Below are 18348 nucleotides of genomic sequence, written 5' to 3' on the forward strand. Positions count from 1 at the left end.
TTCTTAAATGTTGCAATTGTAGCAGCCTCCACCACTTCCTCTGGCAGCTCATTCCATACACATACCACCTTCTGTGTGAAAAAGTTGCCAGTTAGATCTCTTTTATATCTTTCCCCCTTACCCTAAACCTACACCCTCTAGTTCTGGACTCCCCGACCCCAGGGAAAAGACTTTGCATATTTACCCTATCCATGCCCCTCATAATTTTGTAAACCTCTTCAGCCTGTTCAGCGTCTCCCTATAGCTCAAATCCTCCAACCCTGGCAACATCCTTGTAAATCTTTTCTGAACCCTTTCAAGTTTCCCAACATCTTTCTGATAGGAAGGAGACCAGAATTGCATGCAATATTCCAACAGTGGCCTAACCAATGTCGTGTATATCCTCAACATTGACATCCCAACTCCTGTACTCAATACTCTGACCAATAAAAGAAAGCATACCAAATGCCTTCTTCACCATCCTATCTACCTGCGACTCCACTTTCAAGGAGCTGTGAACCTGCACTCCAAGGTCACTTTGTTCAGCAACACTCCCTAGGACCTTACCATTAAGTGTATAAATCCTGCTAAGATTTGCGTTCCCAAAATGCAACACCTTGCTTTTATCTGAATTAAACTCCATCTGCCACTTCTCTGCCCATTGGCCCATCTGGTCAAGATCCTATTGTAATCTGAGGTAACCCTCTTCGCTGTCCACTACGCCTCCAATTTTGGTGTCATCGACAAATTTACTAATTGTACCTCTTATGCTCGCATTCAAATCATTTATGAAAATGACTAAAAGTAGACGACCCAGCACCAATCCTTGTGGCACTCCACTGGGTCACAGGCCTCCAGTCTGAAAAAGAACCCTCCACCACCACCCTCTGTCTTCTATCTTTGAGCCAGAGCAATTCCTACACCTACCAGCCTTGCCTTTCACCCGAACAGGAATATATTGTCTCTGGACTCTCGTTATCTCATTTTTGAAGGCTTCCCATTTTCCAGCTGTCCTTTCACTTGTGAACATCCACACCCAATCAGCTTTTGAAAGTTCTTGCCTAATACCATTAAAATCGACCTTCTTCCAATTTAGAATTTAAACTTTTAGATCATGTCTAACCGTTCCCATCACTATTTTAAAACTAATAGAATTATGGTCGTTGGCCCCAAAGTGCTCCCCCGCTGACACCTCAGTCACTTGCCCTGCCTTATTTCCTAAGAGTAGGTGAAGTTTTCCATCTTCTCTAGTAAGGTACATCCACATACCGAACCTGAAAATTTTCTTGTACACGCTGAACAAATTCCTTTCATCCATACCCTTAACACTATGACAGTCCCAGTCAACGTTTCTAAAGTTAAAATCTCCTATCATTACCACCCTATTATTCTCACAGGTAACAGATCTCCCACATATTTGTTTCTCAATTTCCCGCTGACTATTGTGTTGGGGGGGGGGGGGGGGGGGGGGGGTGGGGGGTGGGAAGGGTCCACAGTACAATCCAAATAAGCTGATCTTCCCTTTCTTATTTCTCAGTCCCAAGTGACTTTTCTGGATGTATTCCATGCAACATCCTTCTTAATTACAGCCATAATGTTATCCCTTATTAAAAACGCCATTCTCCTCCTCTCTTGCTCCCCCCTTTCTATCGTTCCTATGGCATTTGTATCCTGGAACATTAAGCTGTCAGTCCAGGCCATCCCTGAGCCACATCTTTGTAATTGCTATGATATTCCAGTAGAGAAAGTGAGGACTGCAAATGCTGGAGATCAGAGCTGAAAATGTGTTGCTGGAAAAGTGCAGCAGGTCGGGCAGCATCCAAGGAGCAGGAGAATCGACGTTTATATTCCAGTACCTAACCATGCCTAGAGTTCATCTGCCTTCCCTATTAGGCCTCTTGGATTGAAATAAATGCAGTTTAATTTACCTCGCTCTCTGCTTTGTTCCTGCCCACCCTGACTGTTGGACTTACTCCTTTCCCTAACTGTACCAGTCTCAGACAGATCTCTTTCCTCATTGATATCCCCCCCTACAACTTACTGGTTTAAATCCCCCCAAGCAGCTCTAGCAAATCTGCCATGCCACAGGTGACTTTTGCACTACCTACCTGCCTAGATGCCAGACTACTCAGACCTCTTGGCATCATAGTAGCCCACAAACCCACCAAAACACTAAAACAGCAGCTAATGAACTTGAAGGACCCTGCACAGACAAGCAAAACTAATGTCATTTACAAAATACCTTGCAAGAACTATAACAAACATTACATTGGACAGGCAGAAAACTTGCCACCAGGATACATGAACATCAACTAATCACAAAAAGACATGACCCTCTCTCACTAGTATCCTTACATACAGATGAGGAAGGACATCACTTCAACTGGGACAGCACATCCATCCTAGGAAAAGCCAAACAGAGACACACGCGAGAAATCCTAGATACATGGCCTTCCAACCAGAACTATATCAACAAAACACATTGACTTGGATCCTATTTATCACCCCTTGAGAAAAAGAACAGGAAATGACATCACCAACCCAAGGAAACCTCAACACATAAATAATAAGCAGGCCATACCACCAGTGCTTCATCCAGAGGTTCACTGATGATGTTACCTAGTGCGGTGACACAACGTCTGAACCCGAACCTTCCAATTCAGCGAGCAAGCCTACTTCCAGACACAGAATTTATACCAAAAAACCCGTTTTGCTATAAATTCTGGGCCTTATGGTCCTTCCCTCAACCACCTGATGAAGAAGCAGTGCATCGAAAGCTAGTGTGTCCAAATAAACTTGTTGGACTATAATCTAGTGTTGTGTAACTTTAAACTTTATTCACCCCAGTCCAACACTGGCTCCTCCAAATCATGCTCTAAGAAACACTGCTTCAGGATCAATTATAAACTAAGTTTTATATTTTTAAATTTTAATCAAGATACAGATCCCAATTAAACATAAAACCACAAAAATCCACTTTACACACTATTCAAAAAGACAGCTAGGTTACATTTAAAAACCGTGGACTTATTTGTTCTAGCACAGTGAGCCCTCCCACACAAGCTCCGTCAAGGTCAGCTGTGAATTTTGACATTTGTTAATTTTTCTTAGGTGCACTCTGATGTCCAGAAACACAAACAGCAAAGGCAGTAGCTGTGCAGATTCGCTGCTATGTCAGACAGCAGTGTAGGTTTCTTTCTCTGTCTCACTTAACAGGGCCTTTGTTCTCTCCCTCCTTTTCAAAGTGCCGATGTTTTGATCAAAGGTCCAAAACAATGCTTATAAAACAGTAATTACTGCTCCTGGAATTCAAGGAAATCACCTCTAATACCTAAAGTACCTCAAAAAAAAAAGGAGCAGCTCTTACAGCCACAGTTTTTTCCCATCCTCCATCTTACCTAGATCAAATGGATATGGAAGGCTGTAGTGGCTGGGTCGTGAAGGATGGCCAAGGCAAGGATAAACAGTTCTCTAATCAACAAGAGAATCAAGAGTTATGGGGAATCGGCAAGAAAGGGGAGTAGAGTATCATCAGATCGGTTATGTTCTCTGTAAATGGTGGAGCAGATATGTTGAGCCGAATGGTCTGCTTCTGCTCCTACATCTTATGTTGTTAAAAACACGCAATTGATCAAACTGTTACATAGTGAAACAAACATACACATTCCTACTAAAAACTAAAGTTAAAATTCCAGAAGGAAATTTGCAAATCAATGTATATTAATAGAGCCATGTAAAAACTTGAATGGAGTTTTTTAAACAATGGGACAAATGCCATGGAGAGTGATAATGTGACATATTACTAATACAGATTTATATTTTTTAGAATATTAGCATTGTAGAAGTCAGCAATATTTTTCACTAAAACTCTTCCACATCCACCTCAACTTACCAGTTGTTTCTCAAAATATATCGACCAAACCACAGCATAATGGCCCACAGTCAGAATAATGAAGAGGAGCAGAGAAAGCTCCACATTACTCATCTTCCTCACTCTCCGGTAGTAGAAAACAGGCTGTCTCCAATCCGGCAGGCCATTTTTCAAAACTTCATCATATCTGAAAACAGAATTTTTTTTTCTTAAAAAGGGAATTGTGGATTAAAAATATTATCCCTTCAATTATTTTGGAAATTATGTCAATTGCTTAATATTCAAGGTTCTTTTGCAAACTGAAAGTTACAGTCCATTCACCTTCGTAAGGATTTCATCCAAGAATTAAAGTGCATTTAAGAAACTGTACTGAAGAGTGCCTTTTATTCAACAATTTATTACCAAAACAATAATTATTAGTTCCACTAATATATTATTGTTATGGATGTTAAGCACTACATTTAATGCAAATTTTACCAACTTCTATTTACAAAAGGAAAATCATGTCAATTTCATTAAAAGTGAAATCAATGTGGAATACAAGAATGCTCATTTATTCCACTAGTGAGGAAAGCTCCATTAACTCTCATGAGACATTACATTGACAGGAGAAATAAAATGGAGAAGCTGTAGTTTCTGGGTATATTGTTGCACAAGGAAAATACAGATGGTTTAAATCTAAGCTCTAACAAGATGGTGAATGTGTTACTCCACGGGTACAGGTTCTTGAGGATGACTAATGTTAAATGTGTTTGCAACTCCTGGCCATGCATGTGCACCTCCTAGTGGCTGGATGAAGAACAGTATGATCTACTATTTTGAAGCAAGTTACGTACACAACAAATTTTGGTTCAGGATGATAGAATAGATGTCCTGAAATGTATTCTTTTTAAACTGGATCCTGAGATATTCAAAGATAGATATTATTACCAGCAGACCTTCCATGACATTGCTCAAGGTAAGTCTGTGTATCAGGTATTTCATTATGGGCAAGATTCAACATTACCTTGCAATATTGTTCATCACCCACAGCTTTGTATATTTACTAATGCAAACACAATTTGCCTGACAGATAGCACAAAGATAGGTGGAGGTGTTGAAAAAGCAGGAAGACTGTAGAAGGGCTTGGTCAGGATAGGAGAGTGGACAAAGAAGTGACAGAAGAAATAAAATGTTGGAAAGTGTGAAGTTATGCATTTAGGTAGAAAGAATCAAGAGTAGATTATTTTCTAAATAGGTAAAGGGTGAAGCACAAATGGTCTTGGAATTCCTAGCTAAGAATTCTCTTAAGGTGTTCTTCTTAAAGAACACCACCTCATTTTCCGCTTAGAGACCCTGCAGCCATCCGGACGCAATGTAAATTTCAGTACTTTTATGGCCTGAACTCACTCATGTCCATAAGACCATGAGGCAAAGGAGCAGAAATTAGGCCAATCAGCCTATTGAGTATGCTCTGTCATTCACTCAAGGCCGATAAGTTTCTCAACCCCATTCTCCCACTTTCTCCCCATAGGTTCTTGATTGTCATGGGGGGGATCAAGAGTTATCTATCTCAGTCTTAAATATACTCAATGATCTGGTCTCCACAGCGTTCTGTGGCAATGATTTCCATACATTCACCACTCTCTGCCTAAAGAAGTTTCTCTTTACCTCCGATCTAAAAAGGTCTTCCCTTTATCTAAGGCTATGCCCTCAGGTCCTAGTCTCTCCTACCAATAGGAACATCTTCCCTACATCTACTCTGAAACATACAGAGTACTGAATGGCCTGGACAACTGGATCCCCCTCGTCCTTCTAAACCCCATCGAATATAAATCCAGAGTCCTCAAATGTTCCTCATATGTTCAACTTTTCATTCCTGGGACCATTCTCATCAACCTCCTCTAAGCACACTCCAGGACCAGTGCATTCTTCCTGAGATATGGTGCCCAAAACTGAGCAAAACACTCCAAATTTGGTCTGAGCCGAGCCTTATAGAACCTCAGAAGTACATCCCTCCTTTTATATTCCTATGTCCTAGCCCCCCTACCACACACATCAGGCCTTGTTATCACGTAGTCTGCCATTACACACTATTATGGGAGGAGCCAGTTCTGGACTGGGGTGGACAAAGTTAGAAATCACACACCAGGTTATAGTCCAACAGGTTTATTTGGAAGCACGAGCTTTTGGAGCACTGCTCCTTCATCAGGTGATTGTGGAGTATAAGATCATGAGACACAGAATTTACAGCAAAAGATTACAGTGTCATGTACTGATATATTGAACAAACCTGGTTTGTTAAGTCTTTCATCTTATAGAATGCAGGTTTCGCTTCATTAATGTGCAAATCCCAGCACTTCTTTTAAGTCTCGAGATAACTTTAGGTTTTATAACAAAAAGGTGATAGCTCAGCTCAGACAATGCATTAAAGATGCAAGGTCAAAATCTGTCTGTATACCAATCTTGACTCAAGATGGATTGAGATGGATCAAGTACTAGTAGAGTAATATTTACAAAACTAGCCATGATTGCACAATAAGGTTTAGATTAGCTACAGAAACAGATATGGAGAAATCTAGATAAAGCAGAGGTTGACCACCAACACCCACCCCCCCCGCCCGCTCTAAGAACTAAAACTAAGACACCCAAACAGGAACACCTTGTCCCATAATCTGGGAAAGGAGTGTGAAAAACAGTATAACCTGTTTTTCAGCAACTTCTAGTGATTAAACAAAACAAATCTCTGACACTTATTTAAAGTCAACAAACAACAATTTATTTATCTAATTCTTAACAGTGAAGAAGTTAATTAAACTATTAACAAACCAAATAAATCCCTTCTAACTACTAACTGTTCACGAGTAAAGCAAGATATTAATGGTATGCTGTTCCAATAAACAGGAGTCCCACTCAACTATAAAAAATAGATTTTAGTCTCTCAAAATTACAACCAGATTGTGTCTTCTGGAATGTTGTGTGCCTTCGCCGTCAATTCTTCTGCCAGGAATATTAACTAGTTGTGTCATTGGTACCATTGTTATTTAATGGTACTTTGTCTAAAACAGAGAAGTCTGTGAGAGCCAGTGATTCTCCCTTGAGAGCTGAGGGCCATTAGCTCTGAGTCTTTGTCCAAGTGTCCCCTTCTTTTATACCCTTGATGACGTATCAATATTTCTTACAATAGGATTGGTCCTATGTTGTCAAAACCATCAGTCTTAAATTTAATAGGTTTTTGGTATCTAAGTACCTGGTTCAAACTGATTGGCTAAATAGAAAAGCCTGTTGTCTTGGTAAAAAGTGCAGCTTGGCCTGCTAACTGCACATCCTTTCAATACACGTTTCAATTCTGGTGCTCTCTGTGTACTTGCAAACTTTCAAGCTGCTGCTCACAGATATCCATTTTAATCTCTAAGCACAGAAAAAGCACGATACTTTAAAAGGGACTGTGCAACGCTTTTCACCTCCCACCACTTTACAAACATTGAATTCTAACTTCTTGCCCCTCAATCTCCAAGTGTACCACCTAACATCACAACAAAAAGAGTAATTTTATTTTGTCTTGGCATCATTGACTAGGCCAACATTTACTGCCATCCCTAATTGCCCAGAGAGCAGTTAAGAGTTAACCACATTGCTGAGAGTCTGGAATTACATGCAGGCCGGACCAGTTAAGTATGACCATTTCCTTCCCTAAGATCAGTGAACCAGATTGTTTTTTCCCTGGGGGCGACACGGTAGCAGTGGTTAGCACTGCTGCCTCACTGCACCAGAGACCTGGGTTCAATTCCCCGCCTCAGGCAACTGTGTGTGGAGTTTGCACATTCTCCCTGTGTCTGCGCGGGTTTCCTCCAGGTGCTCTGGTTTCGTCCCACCATCCAAAAAAGTGTGCAGGTTAGGTGAATTGGCCACGCTAAAATTGCCAGTAGTGTTAGGTGAAGGGATAAATGTAGGGGAATGTGTCTGGGTGGGTTGCGCTTCAGTGGGTCGGTGTGGACTTGTTAGGCCAAAGGGCCTGTTTCCACACTGTAAGCAATCTAAAAACAAAAAACTAATAATCAACATCTGCTTCATGGTCATTATTAGACTCTTAAATCCAGATTTTTAATTGAATACAAACTCAAATGTCTGCATAGTTGGATTTGAACCCAGGTTCTCAGATCATTGTTGGGCCTCTGGGTTAACAGTCTAGCAATACTACCATTCTATCCCATCCTTATTGATTCGTGGTGAACCATCTTCAAACTTTGACCAATTTCCATGTTAAGATAGTGCATTACTTTAAGATAATGACGTTCCCAAAATCCTCCTGCCTTGGTTCATCTACAGATTAAAATTCAAAATTGTTGGTGCTTGAATCATTTGTATGAGCAGTATCTATCACATTCTTGACTGTGCCTTCTAGGTGGTTGAAAGGGTATGGGGAGTCAGGAGAAGAGTCACTTGCTTGAGAATATTCTCTGACTTAGTCTTGTAGCAACAATATGCAGCTGATGCTGTTCATTTTCTGAACAATGATGGCTCACACCCAAAAGATGATGATGGACTGGGTAATGAAAAGCCAACACACCAAAACTTTGAGAGGCTACCCTGCCTCTCAAAAAAAAAGGGGGTGGGGGGCATTGCTAATTAGAAATAGTATAATGGCTGCAGAAAAGCAGTTCGAGGGGGATCTGCCTTTGGAGATAGTATGGGCTGAAGTCAGAAATATGAAAGGAGCAGTCACCTTGTTGGGTGTTTACTATAGACCCCCCAATAGCAGCAGAGATGTGGAGAAACAGATTTTGGAAAGGTGCAGAAGCCACAGGGTAGTAGTCATGGGCGATTTCAACTTCCCGAATATTGATTGGAAGCTCTTTAGATCAAGTAGATTGGACTGGCCGGTGTTTGTGCAGTGTGTCCAGGAAGCTTTTCTAACTCAGTATGTAGATTGTCCGATCAGAGGGGAGGCCATATTGGAGTTGGTACTCGGTAATGAACCAGGACAAGTGATGGGCTTGTTAGTGGGCGAGCATTTTGGTGATGGTGACCACAATTCTGTGGCTTTCACCTTGGTTATGGAGAAAGATAGGTGCGTGCAACAGGGTAGGTTTTACAATTGGGGGAAGGGTAAAAACGATGCTGCAAGACAAGATCTGAGGAGCATAAGTTGGGAGCATAGGCTGTCAGGGAAGGATGTCATTGAAATGTGGAACTTTATCAAGGAACAGGTACGACATGTCCTTGATATGTATGTACCTGTCAGGCAGGAAAGAGATGGCCGTGTGAGGGAACCTTGGTTGACGAGGGAGGCTGAATGTCTTGTAAGGAGGAAGAAGGAGGCTTACATAAGGTTGAGGAAACAAGGTTCAGACAGAGCGTTGGAGGGATACAGGATAGCCAGGAGGGAGCTGAAGAAAGGGATTAGGAGAACTAAGAGGGCATGAAAAATCTTTGGCGGGTAGGATCAAGGATAACCCCAAGGCCTTTTATGCGTATGTGAGAAATATGAGAATGACGAGAACGAGGATAGGTCCGATCTAGAACAGCAGTGGGAGACTGTGTATTGAGTCGGCAGAGATAAGAGAGGTCTTGAATGAGTACTTTTCTTCAGTATTTACAAATGAGAGGGACCGTATTGTTGAAGAGGAGAGTATGAAATGGACTGGTAAGCTAGAGGAGATACTTGTTAGGAAGGAAGAGGTGTTGGGCATTTTGAAAAACTTGAGGATAGACAAGTCCCCCGGGCCTGACGGGATATATCATAGGGTTATGTGGGAAGCAAGAGCGGAAATTGCAGAACCGTTGGCAATGATCTTTTCGTCTTCACTGTCAATGGGGGTGGTGCCAGGGGACTGGAGAATGGCAAATGTTGTGCCCCTATTCAAAAAAGGGAATAGGGATAACCCGGGAATTACAGGCCAGTTCGTCTTACTTCGGTAGTAGGCAAAGTAATGGAAGGGGTACTGAGGGATAGGATTTATGAGTATCTGGAAAGACACTGCTTGATTAGGGACAGCCAGCACGGATTTGTGAGGGGTAGGTCTTGTCTTACAAGTCTTATTGAATTCTTCGAGGAGGTGACCAAGCATGTGGATGAGGGTAGAGCAGTGTATGTAGTGTACATGGATTTTAGTAAGGCATTTGATAAAGTTCCCCATGGTAGGCTTATGCAGAAAGTCAGGAGGCATGGGATAGTGGGAATTTGGCCAATTGGATAGAGAACTGGCTAACCGGTTGAAGTCAGAGTGTGGTGGTAGATGGTAAATATTCAGCCTGGAACCCAGTTACAAGTGGAGTTCCGCAGGGATCAGTTCTGGGTCCTCTGCTGTTTGTAATTTTTATGAATGACTTGGAAGAGGGAGTCGAAGGATGGGTCAGTAAATTTGCAGACGATAGGAAGATTGGTGGAGTTGTGGATAGTGAGGAGGGCTATTGTCGGCTGCAAAGGGACTTAGATATGATGCAGAGCTGGGCTGAGGAGTGGCAGATGGAGTTCAACCCTGTCAAGTGTGAGGTTGTCCATTTTGGAAGGACAAAAGAACGCAGAATACAGGGTTAACGGTAGGGTTCTTAGTTAGGTGAAGGAGCAGAGGGATCTTGGGGTCTATGTTCATAGATCTTTGAAAGTTGCCACTCAGGTGGATAGAGCTTGTAAGAAGGCCTATGGTGTATTAGCGTTCATTAGCAGAGGGATTGAATTCAAGAGTCGTGAGGTGATGTTGCAGCTGTATAGGACCTTGGTCAGGCCACATTTGGAATACTGTGTGCAGTTCTGGTCGCCTCACTTTAGGAAAGTTGTGGAAGCTTTGGAGAGGGTGCAGAGGAGATTTACCAAGATGTTGCCTGGAATGGAGAATAGGTCGAGTGTGGTAGGCCTTTTCTCATTGGAACAGCGAAGGATGAGGGGTGACTTGATAGAGGTTTAGAAGATGATCAAGGGAATAGATAGAGTAGACAGTCAGAGATGTTTTCCCCGGGTACAACAGTGTTACAAGGGGACATAAATTTAAGGTGAAGGGTGGAAGGTATGGGGGGGGGGAATGTCAGGGGTAAGTTCTTTACCCAGAGAGTGATGGGGGCATGGAATGCACTGCCTGTGGAAGTGACAGAGTCAAAATCATTGGTGACCTTTAAGCAGCAATTGGATAGGTACATGGATAGGTGCTTAAGCTAGGACAAATGTTCGGCACAACATCATGGGCCGAAGGGCCTGTTCTGTGCTGTACTGTTCTATGTTCTATATCAGCAGGCAGCAGGACCAGGACTTGGGACTTTTTACACTACCTCGGTCTCAATAGCAAATCTCCACAACACATCCAAACCACACAAACATCTCTGCATCTTCCTCACAGTTCACTTCCATGCAGCTTTGTGTTGCCTAAAAGCTTAGGAGATCTCATGTTTAGTATGCCCATCTAAATAATGAATACAAATGTGAATAGCTGGGGTGCAAGCACTGATCCCAGCTGTACCCTACTACCTGTCAGAAAAAAGACTAATTCCTATTCTGTTTCCAGTCTGCCAGAAGGGAGTTCACCTTGCCTTCTAACACAGGAAATTACAGCATATTTTGTAAATATTTTAAAACTTGAGGGGAAAAAAAGTCCTGTTTTAAACAGGTGACAAAATCTGTACTTGAAATGGACCAGTGCAAGTATGTTCGATCAGTGAGTATAGAAAATGTCCCAAGCTCTTGCCTAAGTCATCTTCAAAGATATGACAACAGCAAGTCAACAAATACCACATACACACCAACATTTAATTTCCCCCTCCTCCATCCAGCAACACGTAAACAACTTCTGCAGTCGTTGCCCCTCCAATGTGCAAAACTGTTCAGCCCCTAGCAAAATTAATGCACCAAAATATACATTAAGACTGTCTTTTCACTCACTATATATCCAGCAGTTTCCCATTATCCTTTATTTTGTGCTAGGCCTATTATTTTGTGAGATGTGTAGAATTAGTATAAAATTAGCTATGCTGCACACCACAGCAAAACATCCAAGTATAATTACTGTAAAATTTGCTATTAAACTAGAGTCTGGGAGGTGATTCCAGCCAGACACACAGTTCAGGAACAATTGACAGCAATCAACATTTTCATTATTGCTAAGAAAACAAGCTCACCAGAAATCAATTACATATTCGAAAAGTAGTTAAAAAGCTATTGATAACATTTTGAATCACAAAGATTTTATTCATACTGAAGTGTGCCTAAAATGTAGTAAAATTGAGAGATATGCAGTCCATACTTAAAATGAACCTTTGGCTTTGAATCATGACGTACTGTAAAGGTTTCCCAAAATATTTCTTTTTATGAGCATTGCCATCTGTGTTCACTTAACACATTCAATGCTTTTTTAATTGAGCTTTTACTACTACTTTATAATAATAAGGTTCCCAAATGGCTCAACAATATTATTCAGGAGGTATTTGAGCCAATGACTAAAGAAGCATTTTGAATTAGATGCTAAAATGAGGCCCAGTCTGTCCTCTTAGCAGTACATTGCATTTTTTAATGATACTATTCAAATAAAAAATTAGAAAGCATTGTACAGGTCAATATTTATTTTTTCACCAATATAATTTTTTTTAAAATCTAATTATTACCTCTTTGATGTTTTTAGAATTTGGTTGTGTTCAAACTGGCTGTCACTTCTCACATAGCAGTAGTGACACTCCACTTCAAAAGTAGTTCTTTGGCTGTGAAACACTTTCGGACATCCAGGTTGTGTAAAAGAAAAGACTTGTTTCACCCTTCGGAAAGTGTCAGGCTCAATCATTATTCATATAGAGTTAAATGATCTTGCCAAGATGGCTAAATATTTTGCTTCATTCTTTCAAGAGATGTGGACATTGCTGGCAAGGCCAGAATTTGTAGCAATTCTGAGTTGCCCTTTAACTGAGTGATTTGCTGGGGTTATTTCAGAGGGTTGTTAAGAATCGATTACAATGCTATGGGTCTGGAATCACATAGTCCGTTTGGTTAGGAATGGTAGATTTTCTGCTGTAAAGGATATTACATGTGTTAAGGTTGACTGTAGTACCCCAAAGTGTGATAGGAACTGGAACAGATTAGCAAGGAAAGTTATCCAGAGTTTCTACTGGTAACCAACATCAAACAACCCATGCTAAAAGTGCATGTTAGGCACAACAAATGAAACAGGAGCAGGATAAGCCCTTAAATCTGCCAACATTAGATTGACAAAACACACCTATATTGGAATAAAGAACAATACTGCATAGCAGAAGGACATTAGACCATCCAGTATATCCCAGATCTTTCAGTGTTTCAACTAATCCCACTCTCGTGCACAATCAAGAGCGATCACTTGGGCAGGACATCAGTCATAGTCATAGAGCTATAGAGATCTACAGAACTACAAAAGGCCTTCGGCCTATTGAGATTGTGCCAGTCAAAAACAACTAACTATTTTAATCCCATTTTTCTGCATTTGGCCCATAGCCTTGAATGTCTTAGCATTGCAAGCGTAGTTCTAAATACTCAGTCATAAGCACGGAAAGAGAGCCTTTGGTCTAACCAGTCCATGCCTAACATAATCCCAAACTAAAATTAGCCCCACCAGGCTGTTCCTGGCCCATATCCCTCCAAACCTATCCAATTCATGTATCTATTCCAAATGTTTTTTTTAAATGTTATGAGAGTTTTTGCCACTATTACCTTTACAGACAATAAGTTCTAGATTCTCAATATCTCTGAGTGAAAGAATTTTTCATACCCTTTTTAAACCTCCCGTCACTTGCCTTAAATCTATGTCCCCAATTATTGATCCCTCCACCAATGGGGAAGTTTCTTCCTGTCTATCTTGTCTATGCCCCTCAAAATTTTGTGCATTTCAATCATGTCCTCCCTCAGTCTCCTGTGCTTCAAGGAAAACATGCCCATCTACAGAGTAGTAATGGAAGGGAGTTTCTCAAAATGGAGAACTGTGATCAGCACAGGGATCTGTGCTGGGCCACTGTTGTTTGTGATATACATAAATCTGGATGAGGGTATAGGTGGTCTGATTAGCAAGTTTGTAGATGACACTAAGATTGGAAAAGTAGCATATAGTGAAGGGGGCTGTCAGTGAATACAGCAAAATATAGATAGATTGGAGAGTTGGGCAGAGAAATGACAGATGGAGTTCAATCCGGACAAATGCGAGGTGATGGATTTTGGAAGATCCAATTCAAGAGCAAACTATACAATAAATGGAAAAGTCCTGTAGAAAATTGATGGACAGAGAGATCTGGGTGTTCAGGTTCATTGTACACAGAAGGTGGCAACGCAGGTCAATACAGTGGTCAAGAAGGCATATGGCATGCTTTCCTTCATCGGACAAGGTATGGAGTACAAGAGTTGACAGGTCATGTTACATTTGTACAAGATTTTGGTTTAGCCACATTTGGAACACTGTGCACAGTTCTGCAAGCCACAATATCAAAAGGATGTGGATGCTTTGGAAAGGGTGCACAGGAGGATCACCAGGATGTTGCTTGGTGTGGAGGGCACTAGCTATGAAGAGAGATTGAGTCGATTAGGGTTGAAAAGACGCAAGTTGAGGGGAGACTGAATTGAAGTCTACAAAATCCTGAGGGGTATGGAATGGGTAGATAGCAAGAAGCTTTTTCCCAGTGGGTGGGGGATGCAATTACTAGGAGTCACGAGTTCAAAGTGAGATAGGAAAAGTTTAAGGGAGATATGCGTGAAATGTTCTTTACGCAGAGAATGGTGGATGCCTGGAAAGCATTGCCAGCGGAGGTGGTAGAGGCGGGCACAATAGCATCATTTAAGATGTATACAGATGGATACATGAATGGACAGGGAGCACAGGGATACAGGAAATAGGCAACAGGTTTAGATAGAGGATCTGGATCGGCGCAGGCTTGGAGGGCCAAAGGGCCTGTTCCTGTGCTGTAAATTTTCTTTATTCTTTGCTCTTGTATGTCTAATCTTCCTCCATAACTAAATGTCGCTAGCCCAAGCAACATCCTGGTAAAGCACTCCGCAATCTCTCCAGGGTTATCACATCCCTCCTACAGGACCATAAGTTGTAGGAATAGGAGAAGACCATTCAGCCCCTTGAGTTTGCTGCGCCATTCATGGTAGATCCAATATTCATCATACCCATCTTCCTGCATTTTCCCAATCACAGCCTTGAAAGTACAAGGACTCTATCCTCACTCTGGTGTCCTTTTCCAAAGACTTTCCAAAGAGTTCAACCCTCAGAAGAAATTCCTCATCTCAGTCTTAAACTGGTGTCTTTTTATTCTGGTCCTAAACTCTCCCATTAGGGGAAACATCCTCTCAGCATTTATTTACATTAAATTTATTATTATCACATGTACAGCGATACAGTGAAAAGTATATGTTTTGCATGTTAACCAGACAAATCATTCCTTATACAATTACATCAGGCTCTGTCAAGCACCTTAAGAATCTTATTTTGAATAGAGTTTAGAAAAATTAGGTGATATCAATGAATAGAGTCTCATCTGGTTTAGCCATTGCTCATCCCTCCATTCCAGGGATCATCCTAGTGAATCTTATTTGAACTGCCTCCAATGCAACAATCCCTTTCCATAAATAAGTAGACCTAAACTACTCACAGTTCTCCAGATGTGGTCTCACTAGCACCTTTGAAAGTTGCAGTAAGACTCTCTTATATAAACTCTTTATATATAAATTATTTGAATGCGAGCATAAGAGATATAGTTAGTAAGTTTGCAGATGACACCAAAAGTGGAGGTGTAATGGACAGTGAAGGAGATTATCTCACATTACAACAGGATCTTGACCAGATGGACCAATGTGCTGAGGAATACAGGTGGAATTTAATTTAGATTAATGCGAGATGCTGCATTTTGGGAAAGCAAATCTTAGCAGGACTTATACACTTAATGGCAAGATCCTAGGGAGTGTTGCTGAACAAAGACACTTTGAAGTACAGGTTCATAGCTCCTTGAAACTGGAGTCACAGGCAGATAGTAAAGAAGGCATTTGGTATGCTTTCCTTTATTGGTCAGAGTATTGAGTCCAGGAATTGGGAGGTCACGTTGCGGATGCACAGGCCATTGGTTAGGCCACTTTTGGACTATTGTGTGCAATTCTGATCTCCTTCCTATCAGAAAGATGTTATGAAACTTGAAAGGGTTCAGAAAAGAATTACAAAGGTGTTGCCAGGATTGGAGGATTTGAGCTATAGGGAGAGGTTGAATAGGCTAGGGCTGTTTTCTTTGGAGTGTCGGAGGAGGAGGGGTGACCTTATACTTGTTTATAAAATTATGAGGGGTATGGATAGGATAAATAGATAAGACTTTTTTTTCTCTGGGGTGGGGGAGTTCAGAACTAGAGGGCGTAGGTTTAGGACAAGGGGGGAAAAGATATAAAAGGAACCTAAGGGGCAACATTTTCACACAGAGGGTGGTACATGTATGGAATGAGCTGCCAGAAAAAGAGGAGGAGACTGGTTCAATTGCAACATTTAAAAAGGCATCCAGATGGGTATACGAAGAGGAAGGGTTTGGAAGGATATGGGCCAGGTGTTGGCAGATGGGACTAGATTGGGTTGGGATATCTGGTCAGCATGGACGAGTTGGACCAAAGGGTCTGTGTCCGTGCTGTATATCTCTATGACTCTTATACTCCAATTCCTTCAAAAGGCCAACATTCCATTCGTCTTCTTGATTACCTGTCGCACCTGTGTGCTTCATGCACAAGTACCCCCAAAACAGTTTATATTGCAACTTTTCTCCCTTCCAAAATTAATAACTTCACATTTTTCCACATAATACTCCATTTGCCAACTTTTTGCCCATTTACTTAAGCTATCAATATCTCACAGTAAATGGTTTGTATCCCTCTCTCAACCTATCTTTCCACTTTTTTTAATGTCCTCTGAAAATTTGGCTGCAGTACATTCACTCCCACCCACCCCCCCCTCCCCCCCATGTCATTAATATATAATGTAAACTGTGGTCCCAATGCTGATCCCTGTGGAATTGCACTGGCCGCAGGTGAGAAACTGAAAAATAACTCCTTAGTCCAACTTGTTGTTTGGTGCTCACGAGCCCAATCTTCTATCCATGCCATTATACCACCAACATCATGGGCTCTTTAAGACTTAACATTTTGAGGATTTTGTCAAAAACCTCAAAGTCCAAATACAACACAACACATCTATTAGTTTCCTTCTATCCATCAGAGTTGAGATAACACTTTTCCAAGCTTAGATGTTAGGCTAAATCAGTCTGTAGTGACCCCCTTTGCCTTACTCTCTTTTTGAATAGGAGTGTCACATCAGCAGTTTTTCAATTCTCTGGCACTTCTCCAGAATCTGGAATTTTTGGCAAATTACAACCAATTCATCTACTATTTCCAGAGCTATCACTTTGTGGATCCTTTTAATGCAATCCATCTGGCCAACAAACATATCTCTCTTTTGTCCCATATGTTTGATATGACTTCTCGCGCGACGATACTAGATTCCTCCCCCCTTCAGTATTAATGGAAGGTTCAAAGTATCTTCCACCATGGTTACATAGTTACTTCTTTGAAAAATTCAAATCAAGTTGGTCAGACAAAACCATGCTGACTGTTCTTGATCGATCCTCGACTCTCCAAGCAGAAATTAACTCTGTCCTTCAAATGACTTAAAATAATTTCCCACCATAATGGTTATAGTTTCCTGGCTTGTCTCTTACTCCCTTCTCATGTGACTATACCCTATTCACTATCTTCCAATCTGTAGCGCATCTCCTGCGGCCAGGGAAGAATTGAACATTTTTGTCAACATCCCTGCTGTTTCCTCCCTTGCCTCATAACAGACTGGATACATTTCACCTGACCCTGGAGATGTATCTATTTTTAAGCTTACCATACCATTCAAATATCCTCTCTGTCTATGCTAATTTCTTTCATTGTATTACAGACCTTCTCCCTGATTTCTATATCCACATTGCCCCTCTCACAAGTGAACACCAATACAAAGTATTTATTTAAAATCTCACTTATGTGCTGTAGCGTCTACACAAAAATTACCACTGCAGTCCTTAACTTGACTCTACTCTTTCCCTAGTCATCCAGTTATCCTTAATGTACTTGTAAAATAACTTTGGGATTTTCCTTCATTTTACCTGCCATTATTCTTTCATGCCCAGTTTTTTGCTTTCATGATTATCTTTTAAGTTTCCCCTTGCATATTCTACTATTTTGAGTCCTTGGTGTCTGCCATAAGCCTCCCTTTTTCTCTATATCCAATCCTGGATATCTCTCAATATTCAAAGTTCACAGGATTTGCTTGTCCCATATTTGGTCTTTATTAGAACATGCTACCCCTATACGCTTCCTATTTTCTTTTTGAATGCATTCCACTGTTCTGACACAGATTTACCTAGAAATATTGGCTTCCAGTCCATTCTGGTCAAATCGTACCATAGCTGATCTTAAGATCAACTGTCCCCCAGTTGAGAACTTTGATTTCATGCCCATTCCATCCAAGTTTTGAATGTAACAGAGTTACGATCACTGCCTG

The 18348-nt window shown here is 41.2% G+C and overlaps 1 protein-coding gene across 2 annotated transcripts in view; it reads right to left on the reverse strand.

The window, feature by feature from the left end:
- The window catches only part of dnajc1 (DnaJ (Hsp40) homolog, subfamily C, member 1), a 248945-nt gene that overhangs the window by 137073 nt on the left and 93524 nt on the right, over positions 1 to 18348 (reverse strand). For both annotated transcript variants that reach the window (XM_072575955.1, XM_072575954.1), the window contains exon 4: positions 3872 to 4037. In XM_072575955.1, the coding sequence (XP_072432056.1) occupies positions 3872 to 4037 (166 nt within the window). The remainder of the gene's footprint in view (positions 1 to 3871; positions 4038 to 18348) is intronic.

This window comes from Chiloscyllium punctatum, chromosome 8, assembly GCF_047496795.1.
Source record: "Chiloscyllium punctatum isolate Juve2018m chromosome 8, sChiPun1.3, whole genome shotgun sequence".
Taxonomy (NCBI): Eukaryota; Metazoa; Chordata; class Chondrichthyes; order Orectolobiformes; family Hemiscylliidae; genus Chiloscyllium; species Chiloscyllium punctatum.